The sequence below is a fragment of the Tyto alba genome, unplaced genomic scaffold (genome assembly GCF_018691265.1).
Source record: "Tyto alba isolate M040663 unplaced genomic scaffold, T.alba_DEE_v4.0 Super-Scaffold_7, whole genome shotgun sequence".
NCBI classification, from domain to species: Eukaryota; Metazoa; Chordata; class Aves; order Strigiformes; family Tytonidae; genus Tyto; species Tyto alba.
The window spans coordinates 26495890-26523530 of NW_024881328.1; the positions used below are offsets into that span (position 1 = coordinate 26495890).

Here is a 27641-nt window from a genome sequence, read left to right on the forward strand (position 1 = left end):
TGATCTTAGCTACTAGAATGTGTGCTTTCTTTTCTTCTGCTATCATCACTTTAAAGATATTAGTTGTGGTTGTTTTCATGAACCCAGGCAGGTAGAATAGTAAGAATAATCCAAAACAGTAAGACAAATTGAAGTATAAAATACAGTCAATTCCAACATTCAAGATTTATCACTCTTCTTCAAAAAGACCCATGTATGTCTGTTTCACAGAGATATGCAGATACATATAACAAATATAATATAGAATCTCAGAAACAGAAGGCCTGGAAAATCAGAGCGTTAAAGAAAAGAGGATGATTACTACTTTTGTTATTTTATTAGTGTTCAGATTTACCTTTCTCTGGTAGAGGTTCTGGTTCTTCAGGTGCAGCCTCTGGTTCTGGGGCAACCACAGGTTCTTGTTCTTTAGGCACAAGCTCAGGTTCTGGTATTTTAGGCACAGCTATTTTCTTTTCCAGAACAACTTTCTTCGGCACATCAGGTTCTTTAAAGATATTTATTTGTTTTACTTTCAGGAATTTGAAGAATAGGAATTAAAAACGCGACAATAGCTCCAAAGTGAAAATTATCAAACAGAGTCAGAAAATCCCTTATAAACAGTCTGTGTTTTTTTCATATTGCTTGATGCACACCATTAATAGACATTATTGCTTAGTGAAAGCTATTCACAAGTGAAGACGACAATACAATCTGTAACATTTATAAATATTAGGATATAAAAAAAGAGGATAACACAAATTTTAAAAAGAAAATATTTACAGAAACAGATTAATATTTCTGTGCAATTTTATCAGTATTGAACATGTACCTTTAGGTGGTGGAGGTTCTGGCTTTTTAGGAACTGCAATGTGTATTTTTTCTTCTGAGACCACTTTCTTGGGCACCTCAGGCACTTTAAAGAAAGTAATTAATTTTATTTGTATGAAATTCAAATATATGTCTGCAGTATTAAGACACTAAGAAAAAGTAAAAGTCAAGGACATAAAAAATGCCAGTGGTTATCAACTTCATTCTTTGCCTACAAAAAATTGTCCTTGATGTCTCACTGAAGTATAGATGCAAAAACTACAATTTAAACAACAAATATACTTTATAGGACATTTATAGTAAAAGTAAATTACAAATATGTTAAAATGGTAACCTAGACAATGAAGATTTTTTTTTTTTTTTCATTAATTGTCTACAGCAGTTACCTTTAGCTGGTGGAGGTTCTGGTTTCTTCGGTACTTTAACTGAAACTTCTTCTGGAACCACTTGCTTTGGTACCTCAGGCACTTGAAAAAGATTAGTAACTTTTACTATAAGAATTTAATAAACGATATTAAAGTGTAACAACAGAACAGTATTAGTGAGAACACTAATTACCAAGATCTATTTTTGTCACAAAATATATTCATTCACTCAAAAAAATGTTGACAACAGAAGAAAATTCTAACAGAGGTCTTTGGTACTGTCTTCAATAATGTTAAAACAATAAAAGAGTGATGGTTTAGATTCTGTTATTTTTCTCATAATGACAAGTACCTTTGGCTGGTGGAACTGCTGTTTTTTTAGGCTCCTCAACCGGTATTTTCTCATCCGGGACTTTCTTGGGCACTTCTGGCACTTTAAAATGAATGATTATGTTAATAATAAGAATTTAAAGAAATTTAAATGGCATTAAAGTGGAAAAAGGAACAAACAGAAGGACACCGGGTAACATCAATTAAACATAACACCCTTTAACAAATATGATTTTTACTCTCAACCTTGATTGAGAGTCATTTCAGAGGAGGAAAGAGGATGCTCCAAAAAATGAAATACAAAAATTACAATTTATAAGATAGAAAGATGGGGAAATAGTATCAAAAAGGTCTTAACAGTGAAAGCAAGACAAATTATTGTCATGATTTTATTAATGACAAGTACCTTTAGCTGGTGGTACTTCTGGCTTTTTAGTCACAGCAACTTTGATTTTCTCTTCTACAACTACTTCTTTGGGTGCTTCAGGCACTTTAAGGAAAGAGATTATTTTAAGTTATTATATGGAATTTTACAACTATGTTCAAAATTTTTCAGTAGAAATTGCAAAGTAGGGAGGTTCTTAATGGAGCAATTGCTTTGAAATATTTATTGACATAAGGCTTTTTAATGTCCCTGTAAAGTCTGAGGAAACACCTGAGTCCTTTGGAGTTTCTTCTTTTACGTATGATTATTTTTTCCATTTTATTCAACCCCCTCCCAGATCTCCATTTGTGTAAGGCTGTTATTGTCCATTCTGTACTCTTTGCCCCATTCTTCTATGCACAATGACTTCTTGGTATCAATTTTTCATCTATGCACAGAGGGTTTTCTCCCGTGTTAGATATCTGTATCACTTATTCTTTACTTTGAAATTATTAAACTCTCTGTTGGGGTTCATTTTGCACTGTCAGTCGGGAATATTTCAGATCACAGAAGACCTGTTTTCTCTTTAAGGTTTCTGCTGTGGTTCTCAAGTATCCATCTCAACTCTTCACAGACACATCAGTATTTCTAATACACTGGTACACTGATTAAAGCTATGATTCAAAAAGAATAATTTTCAAAGCAGTGGGCACAGAAAATAAAATTAATAGGGCAACAGAAACAATCAAAAAAATAATCTGCACAATCAAGGCAGAGGTTTTTTCTTCTTCCAAATTCTAGTTTCCTTGAGTGTAACATACCTTTGGCTGGTGGTGGTGCTGGTTTTCTAGGTACAGCAATGGGTACTTTCTCTTCTGGAATTTTCTTAGGCACCTCTGGCACTTTAAAGCAAACAACATTCATTTTTGTTATATTTAATGCATTTGATATGTAAATTGTTAAGAAAAGTCTCACAAGAAACATATAAAGAAACACAGGATCAGATATAAAAAAAAATATGAAAAAAATGTTACATAGTAAGATTTTTTTATAAATGAGAAATAAAATGTAATTTTTTCTTTTTCTGTAAATCCTACTGCCCAAGAGATAGAGAAATCTCCTCCTAGAAGAGTCACCACTATTGACATATAAGCTTTAGGTGGTGTTACTCTTGGCTTTTTAGGCACAGCAACATTTGTTTTGTATTCTGAGACAGATTTCTTAGGTATCTTGGACTATTTAAAGATATTAGTGTACTTTTAAGAATTACAAAAATAAAATATGCAGTACATAGAAATAAGACAAAACAAATAGATGTATAAAGATACTCCAACAAAAGTTACATGTTCTGACAAGTCTTTGTTCTATCCCTCTAGCAAATGAAAATTTGAAGCAACTGCTGGGGATCTTTTGTCATACAGTGGTAATGTCACACAAACTGCTAGTTCAGACAGACTTCTAAAATATCTGAATAAATTGTAACTTTTTTCTGTGCCTAATGCTATTTCCATTCAAAATTAAATCAATTGACCCCTAAGATTAATGTGAGCAATGTGAAAGAGGAAGTGTATAATTCTTGCTTGAGTATTGATAGAGTTTCTGAGGCTGTTTACAGTACTTATAAACACCCAACAGGTGACAATATTTGTTCTGTAAAGCTCACTGTGTGTTGACTCAGCTAGAGTTTTCCTTATTTTTAGTCCCTTTGACAAGTTTCTGATACAGTATCTGTGCCACCACAATGGATTCTACTCTTGAGTAGAAGAAAAAGACATACGCAACTAATTTTCAATGATTTCACAAGAACAAAACAAGGGACAGAAGAAATTTGAAGAATAAGGAGAAGGAAAGGATATGTTGACCTATACCTTTGGCAGGTGGAGCTTCTGGCTTTTTAGGCAGAGGGACAGGTTTCTCTTCAGGAATAGTTTCCTTGGGCAATTCAGGCACTTGAAAGATATTTACTGATTTTAATTTTAATTATATGACTGAAAGACGAGTTGAGAAACAGGAAAAGGGACATATACAACATAAATGCCACAGATCTGACACAAGGGGACCATGAACGATTAAATCAGAAACGATGTAAGAAACAGAAAAGATGTATCAGTAAAAGACATCAGTTTTACTAGGCTATCAAAGTACCTTTAGATGGTGGAGATTCTGGTCTTTTTGGCACATGAGTGGGTTCTGGTTTTTTAGGCACAGCAATAAGCACTTTTTCTTCTTGAACAGCTTTCTTAATGACTGTGGGCACTTTAAAGATATTAGTTCATTTTAAGAATTTATATAGGATAGAAAGTCAAATAATAAAACCCCCCAACTTTGTAATGTAAGTAAGGTGCTAAAAGAATGAACATGAATATTAATTACATTGAACAAGAACTAAACTATGAACATGAATAAATTAATTTTCCTGGACTTTGTAAATTGTAGGAAGAAATGATGAGGAAGATATATACCTCTAGGTGCTGGAGTCTCCTCTTTTTTATGAACAGTAGAAATTTCTTCTTCTATGTGCACCTCCTCATAAACTTCACGTACTTGAAAGATATTATTTCAAATACTTAAATTAACTTAGAATATCTCCAGAAAACAAGACAGTGTGAAAGATAAAGAGAAAATGCAATCAAATATTCAAGCTCATATTACAATAGACAAGTTTATTTTTTATCTACCCTCAAAATCAGGATTCTTTCAAATGAGGGAAGAAAAAAATCTCATATTTTACCTTGATCTGACCTCCTCAGTTTGTTGGAAGAAAGATGTATGACATGTCCTAAACTGAGCTACTTCCTGAGTGTAAAGAGATATGTCCAGTTTATCTAAGCTCTGTAAATTTCTATTTTTTTTACCCCCCTTAGACTGATCTCAAGTAGGAGGGACCCTCTTGCCCATACAGTTAATTTTCCCTTTAAGAATAACTACAGGTGATATAATTTTAAAATTCTGTTACATTAATTTTATACTGCTAACTAAAGTCTGGTTTATGGTAGACAGAATGCTCTCAAAATAATTGCAGATTTATGTATGAAAGCATATTTTGTATCCTTCAAATCCTGTTCAAAATTTCCGTACCTTTAAGGTGTGAAGCTTCTTCAGGTAGAGCAGGAGGTATTTTTTCTTTGTGGACAGCTTTCTTTGGTACTTCAGGAACTTAAAAATATTGGTTTATTTTAGAAATTTGTACTAGGAAATAAGTAGTACAGTTTTGTAAAGCAAAAAAATCTATTAGAACAATATTAAAATAGATGGTATTAAATTATGAATATAACACAACAACTTCATTTTCTGGAGTTCATTGTTTTTCTAAGTCCTAGCACTTACAGGACTGAATTGGCTCTTCTCTGAAAAGACAGTAGTTAGGTGGTTTTTTTCTTATCAAACAATCTTTAGAAAAAATGTCAATTTAAAGGTTTGGTTTGTTTTTTTTTTTTTTTTGTTTCAAAATTACCTATAAAAGCAAGGCAAAATTCCAGTGCAATTAAATAAATATTATGTTTCAAATATCTGTAGAGATTTTAAGTACTAGGATTTTGTTATAAAACTATGTTTCTATGAAAAAAACATTGTGGCTTTATAGTTTGTCCTGATTTCTTAATCTTGAGTTTATTAAAGTCCCTGATATGTCTACAAAGAGTAATTCTGCAAGCAAGCTTCTGCTACAACCTTTTAGATTTTTTAAAAAAATATATTGTCAGAGAATTTATTTTGGAAAATAGAACATGAGACAAGAAATAAAAAAAATAAAAAGTTAATCCCTGGCCCTTCTATGGATTTTCTGACTACCAAATTTTTTTGTATTTATCTAAATCTGTCTTTTTAAATTTTAAATTCTTGATGAAAAATGTATCAAGAATGTTTGAGTATTTGCTAACACAAGACAAAAATAAGAACTTATAGAAAATGTTCCCTGAATTTGTTTTCCCAATTGATGAATTATTCTGTCTTAATAATTGTTGATTAGTTTAACATATGAAGAAAGATGGAATTCTTTGTAAATGGTTGCAAAATGATTATGGTTCTAATCTTTGATCTCCCTGTATGTATGCTCATTTTCTAAGTTGAAAAGAAACAAACAAAATTTACAAGTAGAGATCAAATGGAAGAAAACTGTGTATATAGCACTTGGTCATGTTGTTCAAGAAAAACAAACATGTTGGTTTTCTTACTTGGTACCTCAACTTTTAAAAGAGGTTAGAAAAAATCCATTTGGAGGTCATGTACCTTTAGCTGGAGGAGCTGGAGGTACAGCAGCAGGTATTTTCTTCTGTGGGAGAGTTTTCTTTGTCACTGCAGGTACTTGAAAGATATTATAATTTTTAAAAAACATCATAATATACAAACTGTAAGTAACAAAAGCAATGACAGACACATAGCATCTATGGAAACATTAGAATGAAGACATTAATTAACAGATTAGCACATGGATGGAATGATGAAGATGTATAACTAATTTGTAGGGAACATGTTGCTTTATAGATTGCTTGAATAGTTGGTGTACCTTCAGCTGCTGGAGCTTCTGGTTCACTAGGAATAATAACAAGGACTTTTTCTTCTGTTGGAACTTCTCCGTAACCTTCAGGCTCTTTAAAGATATTAGTTTATTTTACACATTTGAATATTTACAAGACAAGATTAGAAGGACAACTTACAATATAAAAATGCAGACATGTACATGGACAAAGAGCTGTTTGAACATAAATTACTTAAATATCTCATTTCAGCCTAATTATTTACCTACTACTGCTAAAGTGACCATTCCTAATTAGTAAAATACAAGTTTACAGAAATATTTTATTTTATTTTGTAGTTACTTAGTTCTGTGTACTAGATAGAGATTGTAATTGAATTTCACATGTCCTCATCTGGTGCCAACTATCTATATCCCAGCTCTAAAATTAACTGTTACTCAGGATGGCTTTTAAACCAGTGTCTACTTCAGTTAATTTCTTTGGTCTAATGTGGCTAAAATGCTTTCCTGAATCAGAAACTCAGCTTATATCTGATTTTTGTTTTATTTTATCATTCTTAGAGCAGAAAAGAACATTTAAAAAAAGTTAAACTATAACTAAATTGGGGGGGAGAGTCTCAAAGACATGGATGAAAATTACTTTTAAACATTTTTAAAAAATGAATTGAAAATGTCTCATATTTTGCAAAACAACCTAGAGCATGAAATGATATATTCTTTGCAATTTACTGCTTGACAGATGGGTCATTAATGTACCTTCATACAAAGGAGGCTCCTCTTCTCTAGGAATAAGGGTGGGTACTTTCTCTTCAAGGACAGCTCTCTTACCCAACTCAGGAACTTCAAAGATATTAACTTTCTTTTAGCAACCTCAAAATAATTTTCAACTTTTAAAAACCCAAACAGGAAAATACCTAGAAAACTGAGTTATTTTGAGGTCCCAAATACAGTGCCTATTTGAGAATGAAATATATAATTCTAAAAATCTCTTGCTGGAACAATTAATTATGTGAAGGAAATTAGTTACTGCTCTCAAACAGCATAAGCCATTTGCTTTTCTCATTGTGTTGTCATGTTTTTCCTTCTGATATGTGTAACTTATGGGTTTAACTTACTTGCTCTTGCCCTATTATTTCTCCACCAATATCATGACGATTGTATTGGTGTCAAAACCCCAGTTTAAACTAAATTCACAACTGTATCACAAATATAAAAGCACTGAATGTTTACATGCTGGTAGTGTAAGTAGTAATACCTTCTTAACGTGTTTTCATTCATAAATCAATGTTTTTACTATTTAGCACGTATCTGAAAAGTTTGCCTCAGAGTTTTCAATTTGTCACTGAGACCTGAATCTGCACTTAGAGACTAGATACACTTTCCATGGTGTAAAGAACATGAGGATCATTTTAGAAGATGTTAGTTGGTAAAAATTACAGAAATATTTCCTTTCCATAAAAACTCATATAAAATATTCTTTTACCTTTCATTGGCGGAACTTCTATTTCAGGTGTATGTGTAGGTTTCTTTTCTTCAGGGACAGTTCTTTTGAGAACAGCTGGCCCTTTAAGATACAGTTTACTTTTAGGGCTTTCAAAGTTATTTGGAATAAGTTAGAAAGAATAACAAATCTAAGAAGGAAGATTCATGAAACAACAAAGGATTAAATGCTTCCTGAAAGAACATCTATGTTAATTTTGAAGATCAGATAGAAGAATAACGAATTTAAAAAGTATTTTTGAAAGATGGCTATATATTTGGACAGTGGAATCTCCTTCCTTTTAATATGAAATAAAAATAGTATTCCTTTCTGAAATACCTTCATGTGTAGCTTAATGACAGGACACACATCTTTTAAAGTGACTCTCACATATTTTCAACAAATGACTTGAAACCAACAGGTAAAAAAAGACTTAGTCACAAACAGTTGAAAAAACCACTGTGGGGACATAAAACATATGCACATCTTTCTCAGCAAATAATGAAGACAAAAGACTGAAATCTGAGTTCATGATTCACAAGGACAATGCAGAAGTATACCTTTAGCTGGTGGAGTAATTTCCTTTTTAGGAACAGCAGGTGGTACTTTTTCTTTTGGAACAGGTTTCTTCGGCATTGCTGGCACTTTAAAGACATTGGTTTTTTTTTAGGAACTTTTGCAGTATGAATATTATGTAAGAATAGAAGTTAAGCAAAAAGCAAACAATGCAAAGAAGTCAGAAAAATTAGAAAAATACAAAATACAGTGTCCTCAATTATTATTGAGTGTTGACCCTACAGGCCAATGATCTGGATTATTTTGCTTGGATTCATATAGCTAGAGTCTTCTGTATTCACTGAAAGAAAACTACTGCTTTTATTGGGTGAATTTTTGACTAGGATAAGCCTTAACAATTAGATTTCATGAACTATCAGCTCTGATTAATGCTAGCTGGGAGGATGGTAAGGTTTTAATTTCCTATCAACTACAAGTCTTTATGAAAAAAACCCAACCCTTCCCCACTGATTTAATTCTGATAGTTTGTATGAGAAACAACTATGAAAGTTAGAACAAAATTAATTTCTGGCAAATTAAATGCTCTGAACAGAAAATTACAGGGCTCCAAAATAGTACATAAACTCTACTACCGTCCAGTGACATTGGATTCATGACACTTAAATTTTGTAGAGCTTGGTGCAGAGAACACCTATTAAGATTGCATGCCATCCAGCAAATTATTACGCTGAAGGATGTTCTAGTTTTTTAGGATTCTGTAGGAAACTAGAATTTCACTGATATAGTGCTATAGCTCAACAGACTTCTATTAATATATTAATATATTCTATTAATATATTCATTGATTAGCTACAAAATGTCACATTGTGATGGCAAAAATTAAATATTGAAAGTCCTGTCTGTGCTTCCTTTGTCCTCAGAAAGTAATTTTTCTTGGTTTTGTTTTGTTAAAGAAATACTATTTTTTAGTAACTTAATCCCTGTCTTTGACTGTACTGTGAAAGAAAGTTAAGGGTCTAACAGTCAAATCAGATTAGGCAAATCACTGGATTTGGGGATTCAGAGACTCAGGCAGAAGGCTGTGTTTTTAAATTTATCTAATAGCTGATGTACCTTTAGCTGGTGGAGCTTCTTTTTTAGGAACAGGAACAGGTACTTTTTCTTCTGGCAGAGGTCTTTTAGGCACCTTAGGCACTTTAAAAAATATTTCATTATGGTTTTAAAGTTATTTATAAGGAAATACAACAGATACAAAGACAGCAAGCAGAACAATTACTCATTTGCATAGCAACGATCTCATCATTTATGCAGAGAGAATTGAACAGCCACTTAGTTCTTGAGCAATGAAAACTAAGTAATATTAGCATACATCTTTCTGGTACATTTTAGATGCACTTTCTGTTTGGCATGAGAGATACTATGTTCATAAATATAAATGATGAGAAGGGAAGTCCTACATGATTTGTAACATCTCTAACTCACAGGAGTTAAACTGAGCAAAAGAAACATATATTGACACATAAAAATATTTAATTCAGGCTGAAGATGAAGTGCATCAGAAAATTATCATTTACTTTTCTTATGTCATCTACACTAGCTCACTCTTGGGCAAAACGATGGGGAATCCTCCCATTCCTCTCTGAAGGAAAGAATTCCTTAGGAAGGAGTAGGAGAGAAACAATCTTTGAATGGATTTATCATTGCCAGCAACAGACACACACTGGACTACAAACAGGGAAAAATAAAAATGCACACCCAAAGGAGGCTTAAGCAGTAGCTGGAAGCTCAAATATAAGAATAAAGAAATCATGACTTGTTGTACCTATAGTTGGTTGGATTTCGTAAGCTTCCTCATATACCTCCTCATATTTTTCATGGATCTCTTCCTTCTCCTTAAACTCATACTTTTCATAGAAATCTTCTTTCTCCTCAGCCTCCTCTTTGTATTCCTGTTCCTGAATCTCCTTATATCTTTCAGGTTCTTCAGGTTCCTCATATGCCTCAATTTCTTCAGTTTCCTGAACCTTCTCGAACTCTCCAATACTTTCATATGTCTCGTACTTCTCATACTCTTCATATGTATACTCATACTTCTCCACCACAGGAGCAGGAGCAGGGACTTTTTCTTTCCGGACAAGTTTCTTGGATACTTCAGGCACTTTAGAAACAGTATTATTGTTAATACCTTACTTTTTTTTTTTTTTTTTTTTTTTTTTTTAACAGTTACTCAAGATGATCCACATTAAACAGAAAATGTACTTGATAACCAAGTAACAAGTTTTATTAAACTATAAGAACATGATCCTGAAACAGTACATGTATTATAAAAGATTTTGGGAATGAGGAGGAAAAACAGATCTTTGTGAGGAATAAGAAGAAATGTATCTGTACCTTTAGTCAGTGTTGGTTCTTTGGGTTTGGGAACAATAGATGGCACCTTCTCTTCTGCAACAGCTCTTTTATGCACTTCAGGGACTTTAAAGATATGTTTTTCTTTTAGAAATTTAAAAAATACACTTTAAAGCAGTAGAAGTAAGAAAGCACAAGAAACAGAGCTCTACAATGTGAACATTCATAATAAAGAATTTTAACGTAAATTCAAGAGAAATCTCATACAACAAAGAAAAAAGTTAGAAAGAAGAAGGTCAAACAGTATTTTTAGCATAAATATTATTTAGAATCAGGAGTACATATACCTTTTGCAGCTGGAAACTCCAATTTTTCAGGGGGGGGAACAGGCACCTTCTCTTCAGGAACAACCTTCTTAGGTATCTTGGGTGCTTTAAAGATAGGACCTAACTTCAGTGTTCTTTTGTACAATTTTTAAATAGACACAACCCAAGAAGCTTACAAACAGCAGGACAGAAACTCAGAAACAAATAGTACAGTGACAAATATAACACAATAGATACACTGAAATATCCCTTGCTACATGAAACTTCTATGAAGAATGTTATCTATTAATGATAACAGCATTTACAAACTGCAATACCTTTGGCTGGTGGAGCTGGCACCTTTTTAGGAACAGGCTCTTTCTCTTCAGGAGCAGGTTTCTTAGGCATCTCAGGCACTTTAAAGACATTATTTTAAGAATGTCATCTGCTAGTAATATGAGAAAAACAACAGAAAACATATACAAACAGACATAATGAAATAACTGATCTGAAGAATATATTCTAGTGTTTTAAAGATGAAACAGAAATAAAAACAAAAGACACTTTATATCCACAGGTGGACTTCTTGAACAAGTCATATAATTTCAAAGCTTATTTTTCACTAGGAATTTGACAGGCACACTGAGACATCAACACAGAAAGAGAGCAGGGACACAAAACTAACATAAATAACAAACAGAATAAAATAGATAGAGACACTGAATGAGAATAAAAACACATTGTTTACATAGGTATTAATTTATGTACCTTTAGCTGGAGGATGCGCCAGTTTCTCAGGAATGGGTACAGGTATTTTTTCTTTTGAGACAGGTTTCTTAGGAATCTCTGGTTCTTGAAAGATATTATTTTGGAAACACATTTTAAAATTACTTTCAGAGCATTGAACACTTGAAAGAACATGAAACAAGATCACAAGCTCCCCCAAAAGATCATTAAGACTCACATACAACTTAGAACAAGAAATAAAGATGATTTTTAATGAACCCAAAAGATCTCATGAATAACTTGCAAGAAAAGATAGTGTACCTTTTTCTGGTATAGCTTCCTCTGGAATAGTTTCCTCCTCTTCTTCGTCAGGAACAAAAATGGGAACCTTTTCTTCAGGCACAACTTTCTTTGCCACCTCAGGCACTTTAAAGATATTATTGTAAGAACTTTACTTTCACAACATCACAAAGAAAAATTTATAACATAAAGGACAAGGACACCAACTTTAAAATAACAACAGTAATAAAACTAAGGGAAACTCTATTAGTTATTTTTCACTCCCTGAAAACAGCAACTGCAATTGGGGTATAATGATTATATGAGGATTAGCTCTTTTGCCCCATTCTTAACTACACAATATTGCCAACTGAAAACATTAGCAAGATATGCTACAAATGAGAGGTTGTATAAGATTATTGACATCTAATTTTTTTTACAGAAGAAACTTCCAGTGTCCACTTTTCATTTTTTTTCTAAAAAACTCAGCTGCTGAGGTAGAACTTGCTCAGCACCAAATGATAGCCCCTGCAACAGTTTGCCTCCACTTTGAATTTCACATTTAGGGTATATGTTCTGATTATTTGTATAGTCAGTTGTGATTTAATTTTATTTTTATATAAGCTTAGCTAAAAGGCTTGAGATCTTAGCACACTCTCAAAGTATGTCAGAATGATCTCCCTGAACTGAAGAATTCCAGGTAAAGGCCCATAAAATATTATTCCTTATATTTTGTTTAAACAAAATTTAAAATAATTTAAATGTTAGTTCTTCATAATGATATCACAATGAATTATTTAATTTACAGCAATCACTTAAAATGGAAAAAAGATCATTCAAGGCCTGATTCTCAGCCCACTGAAGTCAACAAGAAAATAAACAATCAGGCTCTGCCTGAGACCTAGCAGTGCTCACTACAGGGAAACAGCAGGGTGCTAGAACCAAGGATATGACTTTACATGAGTAAAAATTGTTTTTTAAAATGAGGTTCCCCTGAAATATGAAATTTGAAGGACAGAAATTATCTGTTTACACCACAACAGGATATACCTTTAGCTGGTAGAATTTTCTTTACTTTAGGAACTGCAACTGGTACTTTTTCTTCTGGGAGAGCTCTTTTGGGCATCTCTGGCACTTTAAAGATATTGTTTTGATAAGAAATTTTCCATTACTTTTAGAGCATCAAAACTACTAAAACCACAGAACAAACTCACAAAGACCAATAATAAGAAGAAAACTCCCCTCAGAAGGATAATTAAGGTTTATATCCACCTTAAAACAATCAGTAGAGATGAGGATCTTTTAATGAAGTAAACAAAATTCTCTGATAATTTTCAAGAAAGAACAGTGTACCTTTTGTTGGTATCTCTGGAACAGCTTCCTCTTCCTCCTCCTCTTCTTCAGAAACAAAAATAGGTACCTCTTCAGGGGGAGGTCGTGGTATTTCTGGCACTTCAAAGATAGTATTTAATTGTAGAAAACTTAGACACAACATCAGAAACTGAGAGACAATTTACACAGAAATTAAAGTGTATGAATTAGGAAGGACATTTGTCACAAACTGCTATGATACTTCAGTTAAATTCTAATAACTAATGTACAGAAACAAGAAGCATCATCCACATGTTCAGTTATAAGAAGAGATACCTTTGGCTGGTGGAGGTTCTGGCTTTCTATATACAGGGACAGGCAGTTTCTTTTCTGGAACTTTCTTAGGCACTTCTGGCACTTTAAAGACATTTTTGTTTAAGAAATTAGTTTTCAATGCAATATAAAATAAAGTAAAATGATAACTATATAACTGATATTAAGATTACACAAATATGACATTTAGTTGTGTATGAAAGATAACACTGATTTTATCCACAGATCTGTGTACAGATGTAAAGTTACAAACATATAGACTACAGCATTACAAACTGTCATAGTAAGGCTAAGGGGGAAGTTGGGCTGTTTAGGCACATTGTTTATCTTTTGGAGTATCTGTTTTTGAAGCAACAAGTAATTTTAAATAATTTAGATACATAAGATCCAAAAGACAGAGACAATACAAGACACAAATATAGAAATTTTCAAAGTGTAGAATAAGCATAGCACCCATGACTAACAGAAATGTCCACAATACAGTGTCCTGATCAAATATAGGTCAGTGAGTGATTCAGTACCAAAGACGCTAACATAAGGAATGGAGTTGTTACTTGCAGTCTTCTAAAGCTGAAGAAACAAAACTAGAATTACACAGCTGAACCAGAAACTGGTGTACCTTTGGTTGGTGGAGGTTCTTCCACTTTTTTAGGTGCTGTGATGTGTACTTTCTCTTCTGGCACATGTTTCCTTGGTACTTCAGGCACTTTGAAAACATTGTTGTAATTTAAGAATTTAATTTTGAAGCCACGAGGTAAAGAACAATGATGTGAATCAATAAGTGAAATGACAAAGAACTATCAAGAATAGAAAACTCTCTTCATTCTACGTTAAAGAGGAAAGGTGAACAAAAAATTTTAATTTTTTTTTTAACACATTTAGTCAAGCACTGATATACCTTTGGCTGGTGAAACTTCCTTCTTCTTTGGTACAGGAATAGGAACTTTCTCTTCTGGCACAGGTTTCTTTGGCACTTCTGGAACTTAGTAAGATATTGTAAATTGAGTTTGAAATAAGAATCTGAATCACCATGACATACAGGCTAGTGACACTAAACAGTTGAACACAAAGAACCACAATTCTTAGGAGTAACAATCCTTTTGCTCTTTTAGTGTTTAACACAAGTGAGAAGATAAACGAAGTCTAGAAGAACATTCTGATCACAACTAGTTACAAGTTCATATACCTTTAGCTGGGGGAACTTCCTTCTTCAGCACTTGGACTTTCTTTTCAGGTACAGGTTTCTTTGGCACCTCAGGCACTTCAAAAACATGATTTTGGTTAAAAAATAATCCACAAACTATCCAAAAGAGAAATAAAACAAAAAATACAGTAGCACAAACATTTTATATGAAGACACCTTTCCAAAAATAACAGAAAAAAGTAATGATCAAGTAAGATATCTGAAAAATACTGTGAATTACATATTCAGAGGATGTCTGCTAACTTAAAGGGATAATATATACCTTTTGCTGGAGGAGCTTCTTTTTTCTTCAGCATAGGTATTTTTTCCTCTGGAACAGGCTTCTTGGGAACCTCAGGCACTTGAAAGATACCATTAAAGTTTTAGGAATTTACTTCTAAAACAACAGGAACATTAAGCACAAACAAGCCTCACAAATACATATCCAAAATATACAGCTATGTTAACATGGTTTGATCATTAAGACAAAGTAAAATAGAAAACAGATTATATTAACTGCTATTATATCCTTTCTCCCTGCTCAGCTATTGATGGCATCAGTAAAAATGTTTTTAACTTCAAGGGCTTATTTGCTGATCAAATGATTGGGTTAAAACAGAGTTTGACTTTTTAGAAACATTAAAGAAGATAAAACCATATTAAAGATAAGATGTGTCATGGTGGGAAAACTTGGAAAAATACATTTTTTTTTTCTTTTTTTTCATCCAATTTTTGGATGTGCATCACAACTACTTGTTGTATTAGATATTTAGTGTTTTTACTATTTCTCCTTATTTCCCCTTGAGCTATGACCCTAATGCTTCTCAGGCCTGTGACAGACTGCATCTGATCATGTTGAATAAGCCAATTTTGTATATGTACTGAATATATAATGCTGATTACATTTTCTTCCTCAGAAATTTTCAAGTGTTTTCTACATGTAAAAAGCAAGCACATTGAGTTTATCAACTGATATACTTCAAACACAAAACTATGGACGCATTATCAGTAACCAGTAGTTTATGCCACAAATTGTTGGGTAATGACAGTGTTTATGAGTGGTTTATTTTAATGAAAAAAAAAAAAAATCCTGACTGCTGAAATAAACAGATTTTCCCTTTAACTGCAGGTTTCTTAACTTTTTTGTACTCCAAAACCCAGAAATATCCACACAGGTTTTACAATGACAGGAGAGTAATCCCACAGGATCTGAGCATACTAAAGAAAATTTGGAGCACATATGAATTAAATTTAAATACTATGAGAGAGTCAAAAGAAATTTTAGCTAACCCTAATCTTCATATTCAGGTTTAGTCTGGCTTTTGCAGTGTACAGCCTGACCTTTTCTTTACGAGGAAAAATATGCTAAACAATATGTCAAAATTCTAGTGCAAACAATATTAAATATAGTTTTGGCATTCATTAATTAGTCAAAAGAAATTCTAAACTTCTTTTTGGGGAAGAAACACTATGGAATGATTTGAATCAGGACTGCAAAGTTTATATTATTAATTACTCTTAAATGATTATGTAATTTTGGAAAATTGGATATAGTTAGTCTATACCTTTATATTATGATGTAGAAAGGCTTTATTTCCAAGATCTTGGTGTGACCTAGTTGTCCTCTTGAAGTAGTGAATACTATGTTCATCTGGTACTAACAGTGTTGAAAATTTACACCAGTAGCATAAAAATTATTCCTAAGGAAAACACCTAAAACTAAGAGTATTTAAATATGGCAATTTAATAGATCTTTTATATCTTTTATTTCCTTTAAAATATCTTACTCCCTTCAGGAAATAAATAAACAACAATTATAGGGTTTTCAAAGACTTCCGAGAGGATGTCAGTGTGATTTCTATTCCTAAATAATTTATTTTCAAGTACCCTACCTATTTTCTAGAAAAATGTATTTTTTGTCTGTGATTGTATAATTATCATAAATATTTCTAAGTATTTCAAGCACAGTCTGATAGCAGAGTTGAACCCCAGGCAAAGATGAAATAAAACTCGGTTAAATTTTCTCAGTGGGATATACAGACTTCAGATGAAAGAGGAATAAAAATGTATGACATGGAACATTTAAATTTATAGAGGTAGTAGTAAAGAGTAGACATACAGACATCACACGTTTCCTACACTATGCACTAATCATTAAATATCTCGAGAAAAGGCACACTGTGAAGCATGCTGGAACATATTAAACAGAAACTGTTATATTAACAGAATGAAAAGTTACTATTTTTTCTCACATGTATCCTAAAAAATGTATACCTTTAACTGGTGGAGGAGCCTCCTCTTCATACTGAGGAACTTCTGACTCTTCCTCCTCGTATTCAGGAACTTCCTCTTCATAATAAGCAGCTTCTTCTTCATAATGGGTGACTTCTTCCTCTTCATATTGAGGAACTTCTTCATACTGAGGAACTTCCTCCTCATAGTGACTAACTTCTTCATAATGGTGGACTTCCTCCTTGTAATGGATTACTTCCTTCTCATATCTGGTGGTTTCTTCCTCTTCGTACGTTGGAATCTCTTCTTCCTCTTCATACTGAGGAACTTCAACATATACTTTTTCTTTTTGGACAACTGTCTTGCGTACTTCAGGCACTTAAAAAGATATCAATTAAAAGAATCTTAAAATTTAGCACATACATCTTACTAATAATAAGGATCACAAAGCATTGTCAAATAAGAATTAAACCAAAGGAAGAACATTCCACAGAAAACAAATCAGTATTCACTGTACATGGAACATACAAGACACACAAAACATTTATACTGTATTTCAATACTGTATCCAGTATACCTTTGGCTGGTAGTCTTGTCATTTTTTTAGGAGGATAAATTGGTACTCTTTCTTCAACGATAGCTCTCTCTGGTACCTCAGGCACTTAAAAGATACAGTACATTTACATTTAAGAATTTTTAAAAGTGTTGTTTAAAAGCAAAAATATTCTTGTCAAGAAACAAAAAGATATCTTAGAAATACATGGCTGATATGTAAAAGACAAGTGTGTTTATTGACACTGGACATGTAATTATGGAAGCCATTGGGCTGCTTTTCAATTAACTAACAAACATTTCAAGATCCCAATATAAGAAACTGATATGATCCCTGCTTTATCCACTGCTGCCAGCAGTGAAGTTAAGCTTGCTAATGGGTAGAACTCAAAATCCAAATTAATCCAATTACAAAATCACTAAAACCCACTGTCCTCTGTGGTAGCCCCTCTCCACAGCTGTGACACTTTGTAGTACCTCAGTTATAGATCGAGAGTCCTCAGTCACTGGTAACAGATTTGCATAGGAAACTCCAGATGAAAATGAGGGAGCACATAGAGAAACCCTTTGTGAGTTATTAACAATGGATAAGAGCTCTGGTCTAATTAAAGGCAAAAGAATTAATTGGTCAGTGAGGAAGGTATTTTTCTTTTTCTGTCAATCACTTTAAAGTGGCTTGTTTGTTTAGACACATCAAGCAGCCATTCCCTATAAGAGCATGAAAATTTCCAAAAGATTAAGGTGTGAATATGTTCAGGTTTTAAGATTTATTCAGGAAAGAATGCACGTTATGTTTAAGCAACATACTCTCTTTTTCAGAAGAGCAGTGCATGAGTCTCATCTTCTGAGGCAGGTGTCCTGAGAAATTTTTGACCAATATAACTGGAAACCGCACAGAATATTACCCCAACACTTTAACATCTGGGATACTACTAGACTTGCCAATTTGATATTTTCTTAATAGAGGAGATTTTTTTTTTAACTTTTTAAGAGAGGGACTCCATTCTGTCCGTGCTTTCTTCATGACAAGCTACAGTGAGCATAGATGACTGACTGCCACCAGTCTTGATCCTTGTTGAATTGGTGTTATTTTTGGGACAATGTGAATACTGACCAGCTCTTTAAATATTTTCTGGAAGAGCACTGCTTGATATTTAATTGTAAGTGCCAGGTACATCTGCATTTGAAATCTTACACTAAAGCTGATTGGAATTGGTAATTTTGATCAGATAACAAAAACTGCATTGTACATTACTTCCCTTGCCAGAAAGATCAGATTGCTTTGGATTTCCTATGTCCTAGCTACACCACCTCCATTTGGTATCCCATGAGAGAACTGTTGCATGTAATGTCCTTCTGCTTTGACCCTTTTTTTTCCGGGCCACCCAGCATATTACACCTGCCTTACAGAAAGCCAGACAAAGATTCTCTTCCATCCTTCTCTTAGCTCTCATGATCTGCCTGCTGCCCCATCATTCTCCAACAGAGAGACTAAGCAGATTATTTGACTTCATAGTGATGTGATTGTCTTAATCTTTTATGATATGAATGTGATAATGCTGTTTATCAACAACAGCAGGTCTGAAAGTAGTGAGTATGAGGCACCTTGTGGGCCATTTTTCACAAATCACAATAGATTGCCTCCAAAAGTGATAGAGCAATGACTTTTCTTTAAAAGCTGTGGATTTGTTCAAAGCCCTTGAGGCAGCAGGTCCAATATATGGGATTCTGTTAAGTGTCACAGCCAGGCAGGCCACAGCAGAGGTAAAGGTTTTTCCTTTGACCTTCTGATTTAGGTAAGAAATTGCTGTCACAAAACAGGAAAGGACAGATTTTCTTTACAGATGAGAAAAGCATGTTAATATAAATGAAGGAAAAGGCTGCCCTGTTTCCCCTTATCGGTCAGACAGGTGGCAAGATTTGCAAAGGAGGACCCAGTGAAATAGTTGGGCTTCCACTATGAAGCAGCACTAACCCAGGAGGAAATATTTAAGCCTTTTATGAGAATTGAAAACTGTCCTGTGGTATTGTACAAGCTTCACTTTCGGGGTAAACTGACAATCTGCAGAGGACATGAAATTATGTTTTGTTGTCCTTTTTTGTTTGGTTGTTTTTTTTTAGGTAGATGACAAGATGTAAATCTGGACATAGAATCTTTTTATTCCATTCATACCTGTGTATGAAATCTCCTTTTCTGTGTGAAGAGAAATGGATACTTCCTCTGACATAGCCCAGTGTTCTTCTTCTGTTGGTACTTCAAAGACAGAGTCTAATGTTAATATTTTTCTCTGGTGTAAGATCATGTACAATCATAAATATCCCATTTGGGGTTTCTAAGACAACTATTTATTATTTCCTGACACCTCTGAAACCCAGAGTAATTGCGTAAAATATGTCTCTAGTGTTTCTCAAAGACTCTGTTAAGGTTCCCTTGGGACTATGGTGAAACATAGTGGTGGACTCGGTAGTGTTAGGTTAGCGGTTGTACTTGAGGATCCTAAGGGTCTTTTCCAACCTAAATGATTCTATGATTCCAACATTAGAACTTCAAGAAAAGTGCCGGACTAGCAGGCTTGAAGCTTTGGTGGTATTGCATGAAGACAGTAGGTTCATAGATTAATTCATGGGTAGGAGTACCTTCTGGTGGTGGAGACACTTTTCTTTTTGGAACAGCAATGGATACTCTTTCTTCTCTGGAAATTTTCTTTGGCGCTTCTGGCACTTTAAAGATAGAAATTGTAAGAATACTAGATTCTAAAAGAAATCACACACTTTCTGAATTCTTGCAAAAGAATTATGGACAAACAGTTAAGGGGAAATAGTACACATTTACATAGCAAAGATACTTATAATAAACACAATAATCACACCAGACATACAAACTTAAAAACATTTAAATTAATAGAGAAAATGACCATCTGATGCTTTAATGCATATTAGCTAGATATGCAGTAAGTATTTTGAAGACTACTAGTTTGAGGGGGGGTTCCAGGAATAAACTCCCCAGATAAATTAGACACATGGAAACACTGTGCAATTTCAGTTACAGCAGAAATATAGTTAAATATTAAGATAATATCTACTAAAATACATATAATATTAGAATAATAGATATATAGACCAAAACATATCAGAAACAAACAGCATATTCACACATCATGAAATAAGATGGAATGTTTGAGATGAAAGTAAGATGTAAATAATTTTCCTCTAGGCTCTTCAGAAATGTAATTAAGCCACAGAATACTACACATAAAGGACACATAACAAAATCACTTTTCAAACACAAGAAAATCACAGAAACAGAGGACATATTTGTAAGTTTGAAAGCCTTCACTGAATATTGTCAATGTTATAAAACATTGATTTTTTTTTTTTCAAAATGTGTTTATATTTATTTAACTTCACTGAGTAAATTCTTCATTCAGCTTTCCAAAGCTCTTAATCAGCCATAGTGATCGGTAAAGTTAAATAATAGCTGGAAAATACAAGGAATGCAGGCGTGTGACAGTTTTTTGTCACCTTATGCATTCTTCTGCAGGGGAGAAGACAAAGATCTTTTTTCTTTTTTAATCAAATCAGGAGAGACTGGGATTTGATTAACCAGGCAGATGGAGAGTATGAGTCACATGCACATCTGATATTTAGAAGCCTTCTTTATTTTCAAAACATCTTGTATACCTTTAGCTGGTGGAGCTGCCACTTTCCGTGAAATTGGAACAGGTACTTTGTCTTCTGGCACAGGCTTCTTGGGCACTGCTGGTATTTTATATAAAAAAAAAAAAGTTCGTTTAAAAATATTTTTAATTAATCAGAGTTTATGCACATAATCAGATGACAAAACACAAATGCGGAGAGTTGACATTTCTTCGAATCAAATAAAAGACAGCAAACATTGAGCGTGTTAGACAATTAGACATAAATATAAATCGGTATTCTGAGACAAGACTTCTCTTGTGGAGTTCTGAAAAATTATATACCTCTTTTTGGTGGAATCTCCTCTTTTTTAGCAACTGCAACTTTTTCTTCTGTGATAATTCTCCTGTGCACTTCAGTCACTTGAAAAACGTAAGTGTAAGAATATTTAATTACAATATTTGAAATGCAGATATATGTAAGATTTTTCTATTTAATCTGATTTCTTTAAAAAGAAAATGCTAAGTAAACTTGAACAGCAACAAAATTGAGACACTACAGAAGAATGTATTTTACAGCCATTGCACAAAGATGAGTAAATAGTCAAAAGAAAGGGGAGATCCACACAGAGGTTACAGATACTAACAAACAAACATTTAAGTAAAATGCCTAAACACAAATAATGTAAGGCCAAACAAAAAAAAATCTCCCTAATAATAATATCCTCAGTTTGTTTACCTTTGGTTGATGGAGGTTCTTCAACTTCTATCTCAAAAGTGGGCACCCGTTCTTCTGCAGGTTCTTAAAAAAGATGGTGCAACTTTAGAAAATTTGATAGATTTCACCAACAGGCATAAGATAAAAGACAAAATAACACATAAATCTCATCAAGACAACACAAGCCACAGACCACATTGTAGGCAAACAGACACAAGTACATGTTTAATGTAGAAGAAATATTATATGTGACATTTTTTATCAACATGCATATATCTTAAAGACAGAATATAACAAAAACAGCATTTTTTGCAACAGGAACAAACCACTGATATACCTCTTGCTGGTGGAGCTTCCATTTTTTTGGACACAGGGACAGGTACTTTCTCTTTAGGAACTGCTTTCTTATGAACCTCAGGAACTTTAGAAAAATGAATAAGATAAGAAGGAAGATGGGAAAGAATATTAAGGTGTAATATTTGTAATTGCCTACTACCTTACAATGTGTTTTACTGAATTAACACAAACAATACTTTTCATAGTACAAGATGGAATTTGAGATAACCATTCATCACTAGAAGCAGACACTACCCATGTCAACACGTACAAACAAGACAGTAAGACTAACATAATCCCCTTGGAGATACATCACCCAGATGAGGAACTGGTTTATACCTTTAACTCCTGGAGCTTCCTTAGGGGCAGCTGGAACTTTTCGTTCAGGGACAACTCTCCTATGCTTCTCAGGCACTTTAAAAGATTACAATACATAGTTTTACAAAGAGGAGTAATATCGCTATAACATGCACACATTTCCTTAATAAAAAAAAAAAAAAAAAAAAAACAAACAACAAACCACAAATAGAGATAAACATATAGTGGCAACATAATGCTCAGAATGATGAAACAACCAATATTTTGTATTTAAAAGAATATATACCTTTAGTAGGTGGGGCTTCCTCTCTTTTAGGAACAGTTACCCTCTCCTCTATGTGGTAAGATTCTTCTTCAGTCACTTTAAAATAGTAGAATAAAAAAATACTTCAGTTTAAGTATTTGAAACCTATTACTGTCTTTATGGCTCTGGTAAGCAATAAAATATTTGTAAGATAAGAATAATCAGTGTGATTTGCTAACAGACACCTCTGGTATTACAAAATCTACATTCAAACCATCTCTCTCTGAAGCCAATGGAAAACCTCCAAGCAACTTAATTGGAACTGAGATTGAGCTCTCATCTTGTATTTCTGTGGAATTTGAAAATGCTCAGTATTTGAGGCACAACACCAGCACTTCCCATTCCTCTGTCCACTAGTTCACTAATGTTGGAATTTGTCCACTTTGAGAAAGCCTCTCCCAAATCTCAAGAAAATTTCTTGACTAAAGCCATCCCTTGAAAATACTTTATACAGTGTCACTTGTAATGGAAATTGAGTCAATCAGTGTATGTTACAGTTCTCCACAGCATTATGTTACCACAAATAAACTTACAGGTGGAACCAATTCAGTCATTTTACGATGAAATGGTCTAAAGAACCAGAGTGCACCATGATATTCTGAAGGACCTTTACTTCACCCAAGCAACCTGGTGGAAGAGGAACTTCCAACGGCGAATTTTTATAAAACAAAAGAAGGGCTGATAATTCTCAACATCTGAGAGATACCTCATTATTTTCACTGTATCAAAACAGGATGAACTACTACATTTTACAAAAGCAAATAATAGAAATTGTAGACACTCTTAGTATTAAAGTTTATAACATATGAAAGATATTTAGATTGTAGTAATTTTTTCCTTATGAATAAAGTAGATATTAATCCAAACTATTTTTTTGTACAAAATAAAAATTAGTTTTTGTTTTTGCCGAGTATTCCTGAATTGTGGTCATACCTTCAGAAATCTCTTCTCTGTGAATGGAAATAGACAGTTCCTCCATTTCTTCTTCAGCCCATTCTTCAACTGTTGGTTCTTTAAATAAAATTATTAGTTTTAGTATTTTTGGTGGATGGATGGATAGATCAGTGGATGGAGAAGATGAAGACCAATTCTTACAAGTTCTATATGACAATGACAGATATGTATATAATACAGAAAGTGATGTGCACACACATTTGTGTGGTTTACTCTAAATGATGCATTTTGTCGATGCCCCATATACCCTATTTTGTGCTGTTGTATCTCTCAAATAACCTTCACTTGTTAATTGTCAGACCATCAGAATGCCTCAGCTCCCCAAACTTCCCCATCGCAGCAGCTGAGGGGGGTTGGGAACAACAGTCAAAGAATCAGATGTTGCTCCTTGATGCAGCAACACGGAAGTAAGAAGGACAGGAACAAGATAAGAAGGGGAGGTCAAGAATTTAAAGGAAAGGCTGGCATGTGCACAACTACAAAAGTGACTGTATCAGGGAAAACATCAACTTGTGCCAGGATAAAATGTTAATTTGCAGAAAACAAACAGAAATGAACACTGCACATATGCATATGAATATATACATATATGTGCATGTTCATATTTTAGATAGATAACTTCCACATCTGCTTTTAAAAACTCATTTACACTTTTTAATATAATATGTAAATTTTCTTGACTGGTTAGTTATTAATGGGATATAAAACCAGCCCAAATGTTGATTTCAGCTATCTTGAAGCAGATTTTTGAATTATACTAACTGAAAATGACTGATCTCACCCTTCCCTGAGTATGAGAATGTGAACTAAAAGAGCTCATGAGAAGCAAACATTGCAGAGAGAACTAGTAATGTTATCTGCAGGTCTACAGAGAGCTCTGTAAGCAGTATGACAAATGGATGGCTACAGTCCTAATTAGCGGTGTCTAAACTCAGCCATATACATCCATACTCGTTACTCTGATTTCATGAGAGCCTGATAGAAAGATAATTGTATTCAGTGGTAGAGCTTCCATTCATGCCAATGGGGTGGGATCCTGGCATTCAAGACTAAAATGGTAAATGGCACTCAGGAGGCTCTTAATTGCCTGCAAGTCTGTAAATTGTTCATCACAAAACTCATACAGGATAACTAACACTTTTTTTTTTGTATTTTGATCTTGATATTAGAATAATAGACTTATAGACAAAGCACAAGTTTCTCACTATTGTCTGTTTACAGTGTACCTTCAGGTAGTGGGATTTCCTCTGGAATGGCAACAGATATTCTTTCTTCTGTAATAAGTACTCTTTCTTCAAAAGTGGCTTTCTTCTGCACTTCAGGCACTTTGAAAGATAAGAGTATGCTTTTCTAAGTCCATTGAAAGCAATGTTGCAAAATGCTAAATCTAAGTTTCCAAAGAATTGATTAAGGGGACTGAGCACAAAACACATCACAGATATTCAATATTTAGAAATAATAATTTTATAACTATTCCACAACATATACAACATACTGTAATTATTCATTGTCACTAAATCAAAACAGCAGAATTCACACAGGAAGAACAAATCTATGACTGATAACAATACAGAACAGAAACAGAAGCTGAGAAACAACATACTATTTCATTCTACTGAAAAGCATACCTTTAGCTGGAGGAACCTCAACTTTTTTAGGAACAGCAGGAGCTATTTTTTCTTTAGGGACAGGTTTCTTAGGAACTGCAGGCACTTAAAAAAATATATTTAGTTTTAGGACCTATGAAGTGCAAAACTGGCAAAAGTATCATGTAACAGAAATGTATAATTTAAAAAGATTATACATTGACGTATTTTGCTTACAAAACACAACAGCTGAGCAAGCTGAGACAAACGCAATGTTCTGAAGACTAGAATTAATTATATTACATTGAGAAATATTATACCTTTTACAGGTGGAGCTTCTACTTTAGGAATATGTGGTATTTTTTCTTCTGGAGCTGGTTTCTTAGGTACTTCTGGCACTTCAGAGATATGAATTATAATAATATTAACTAAATTTACAGGTGTGTTAAGACTGCATGTATAGCACAGTTATCCACAAAACTGACACAAAACATACATAGCTAATGCAACTGAAGTACAACTAAAACCAGATTCACTTAACAATCAAGACCAAAACTGGACATAAACAAGATCCTTAAGATAACAATAAAAGAATATTAATTATTGAAGTGTACCTTTAGGTGGTGGAGCTTCCTCTCTTTTTGGAACAGCAATTTTTTTCTCTGGGGGAGGTCTCTTTGGCACCTCAGGCACTTAAAAAGGATAAAATATAACTAAATTTTATATTTAAAAGATTTATTGGAGTATTATAAAATTTCATTAATCCATTTTTAAGAATATCAAAACATACCACATAACACATTCATACACTTAACACAGAAATGTATGAGACAAAAGCAACATATATGTGAAAAAAAAATAAAAATCAAACCAGTCTCTGGAGGCCTATCAAGTGGTTTAAGACTGATTTCTTAACTGAAGAAAGAGTTGCTCAGGTATGTTACCTGTCCTTAAAACCTATTGTGTATGTACAGAGAATTATACATAAAAACCAGTTTTTAACACAAACATGCTTATGTACAAACTAAAAAAAAAAAAAAATACGTTCAGTAGGTACATGTATACTCTATCACTAAGTATACCTTTGGCACGTGAAGCCTCTTCTTTGGGAACAGGAAAGTGTACTTTTTCTTCGGGCACAGGTTTTTTAGGCACTTCAGGAACTTTAAAGATATTAACATTTCTCTAAGTAATCTTTAAAGGCCTTTGAATTTGTCTTAGATTAGAACAGACATACAGTGTAACACACAAAGACTATATTTATCACATGCTTATATTGAGAATCCTATAGCTAGGAAAACAGCACAATAGTACAGGACTGGTTAAAGCCCACATTCAAGGAAGAAATTCTTTACTATGAGGGTGATAAGACACTGGAACAGGCTGCCCAGAAAAGGTGTGGCTGCACTCTCCTTGGAAGGGTTCAAAGACCCTCCTTGGATGGGACTTTGGGCAGCCTGGTCTAGTGGAAGGTGTCCCTGCCTGTGGCAGGTGGGCTGGAACTAGATGAACTTTAAAGGTCCCTTTCAACCTAAACCATTCCATGATTGATTCTTATTCTATGATTCAAAAGATGGTGTACCTTTTGCTGGTGGAGCCACTTCCTTTTTGGCAACAGCAACCTTCTTTTCTGGAACAGGTTTCTTGGGGACTTCAGGCACTTTGGAAAACATTGTCAAAGTGGGAGAGATTTAGTTTTTGAATGACTTACCCAGATTTCAGTAATCCAAGATTTTTTTATAGAATTTACAATCTCAACAAGTTGCTGCATATTGCAACACAATATAATGTACAACCTTCTGGAGGTACCGTGGACTACACAGGAAAAACAGTACAGTACAGTTTAAAATTCCAATGTTAACAGTACTGCACTATCACCTTTCATGGCACTCTATTGAAGTAAAAACATCCTATCCTTTTCTGCAAAAGCCACACAACCTAAATAGAAACAACAAACACAAGATTCTTAGGAAAGAGAAGGGCTGAAGCTAACACAAATGGAAGTTGTAAGCTAAGTAATAGCACAAATGAAAAAGTGAAAGTATGGAGAGAACAGAGAAGATGGAAAATCAAATAATGCATAGGGAGATAATGCAAAACCAAAGCCACATAGAAATTCATAAGTAAATTCATAAATCTATTCAAGAAAATATGAAAAATGATATAATGAAAGACAATTTTGGG

The 27641-nt window shown here is 33.5% G+C and overlaps 1 protein-coding gene across 1 annotated transcript in view; it reads right to left on the reverse strand.

Moving 5' to 3' along the window:
• Positions 1-27641, reverse strand: part of TTN (titin) — a 240837-nt gene that overhangs the window by 119725 nt on the left and 93471 nt on the right. Inside the window, exons 117-160 of the mRNA XM_042784452.1 lie at positions 27040-27117; positions 26540-26620; positions 26072-26149; positions 25778-25855; positions 25500-25583; positions 25098-25196; positions 23851-23928; positions 22900-22974; positions 22635-22709; positions 22297-22380; positions 21981-22043; positions 21587-21664; positions 21288-21365; positions 20244-20327; positions 17632-17715; positions 17097-17432; positions 15106-15183; positions 14538-14612; positions 14259-14345; positions 13643-13723; positions 13349-13447; positions 13046-13129; positions 12038-12142; positions 11759-11842; positions 11329-11406; positions 11033-11116; positions 10728-10811; positions 10159-10494; positions 9450-9530; positions 8381-8464; positions 7824-7904; positions 7097-7180; positions 6371-6454; positions 6094-6168; positions 4945-5022; positions 4329-4409; positions 4012-4122; positions 3735-3830; positions 2688-2768; positions 1909-1992; positions 1525-1605; positions 1194-1274; positions 809-892; positions 335-484 (exon numbers count right to left, since the gene is read on the reverse strand). Of these exons, the coding sequence (XP_042640386.1) occupies positions 335-484; positions 809-892; positions 1194-1274; positions 1525-1605; positions 1909-1992; positions 2688-2768; positions 3735-3830; positions 4012-4122; positions 4329-4409; positions 4945-5022; positions 6094-6168; positions 6371-6454; positions 7097-7180; positions 7824-7904; positions 8381-8464; positions 9450-9530; positions 10159-10494; positions 10728-10811; positions 11033-11116; positions 11329-11406; positions 11759-11842; positions 12038-12142; positions 13046-13129; positions 13349-13447; positions 13643-13723; positions 14259-14345; positions 14538-14612; positions 15106-15183; positions 17097-17432; positions 17632-17715; positions 20244-20327; positions 21288-21365; positions 21587-21664; positions 21981-22043; positions 22297-22380; positions 22635-22709; positions 22900-22974; positions 23851-23928; positions 25098-25196; positions 25500-25583; positions 25778-25855; positions 26072-26149; positions 26540-26620; positions 27040-27117 (4224 nt within the window). The remainder of the gene's footprint in view (positions 1-334; positions 485-808; positions 893-1193; positions 1275-1524; positions 1606-1908; positions 1993-2687; positions 2769-3734; positions 3831-4011; positions 4123-4328; positions 4410-4944; positions 5023-6093; positions 6169-6370; positions 6455-7096; positions 7181-7823; positions 7905-8380; positions 8465-9449; positions 9531-10158; positions 10495-10727; positions 10812-11032; positions 11117-11328; positions 11407-11758; positions 11843-12037; positions 12143-13045; positions 13130-13348; positions 13448-13642; positions 13724-14258; positions 14346-14537; positions 14613-15105; positions 15184-17096; positions 17433-17631; positions 17716-20243; positions 20328-21287; positions 21366-21586; positions 21665-21980; positions 22044-22296; positions 22381-22634; positions 22710-22899; positions 22975-23850; positions 23929-25097; positions 25197-25499; positions 25584-25777; positions 25856-26071; positions 26150-26539; positions 26621-27039; positions 27118-27641) is intronic.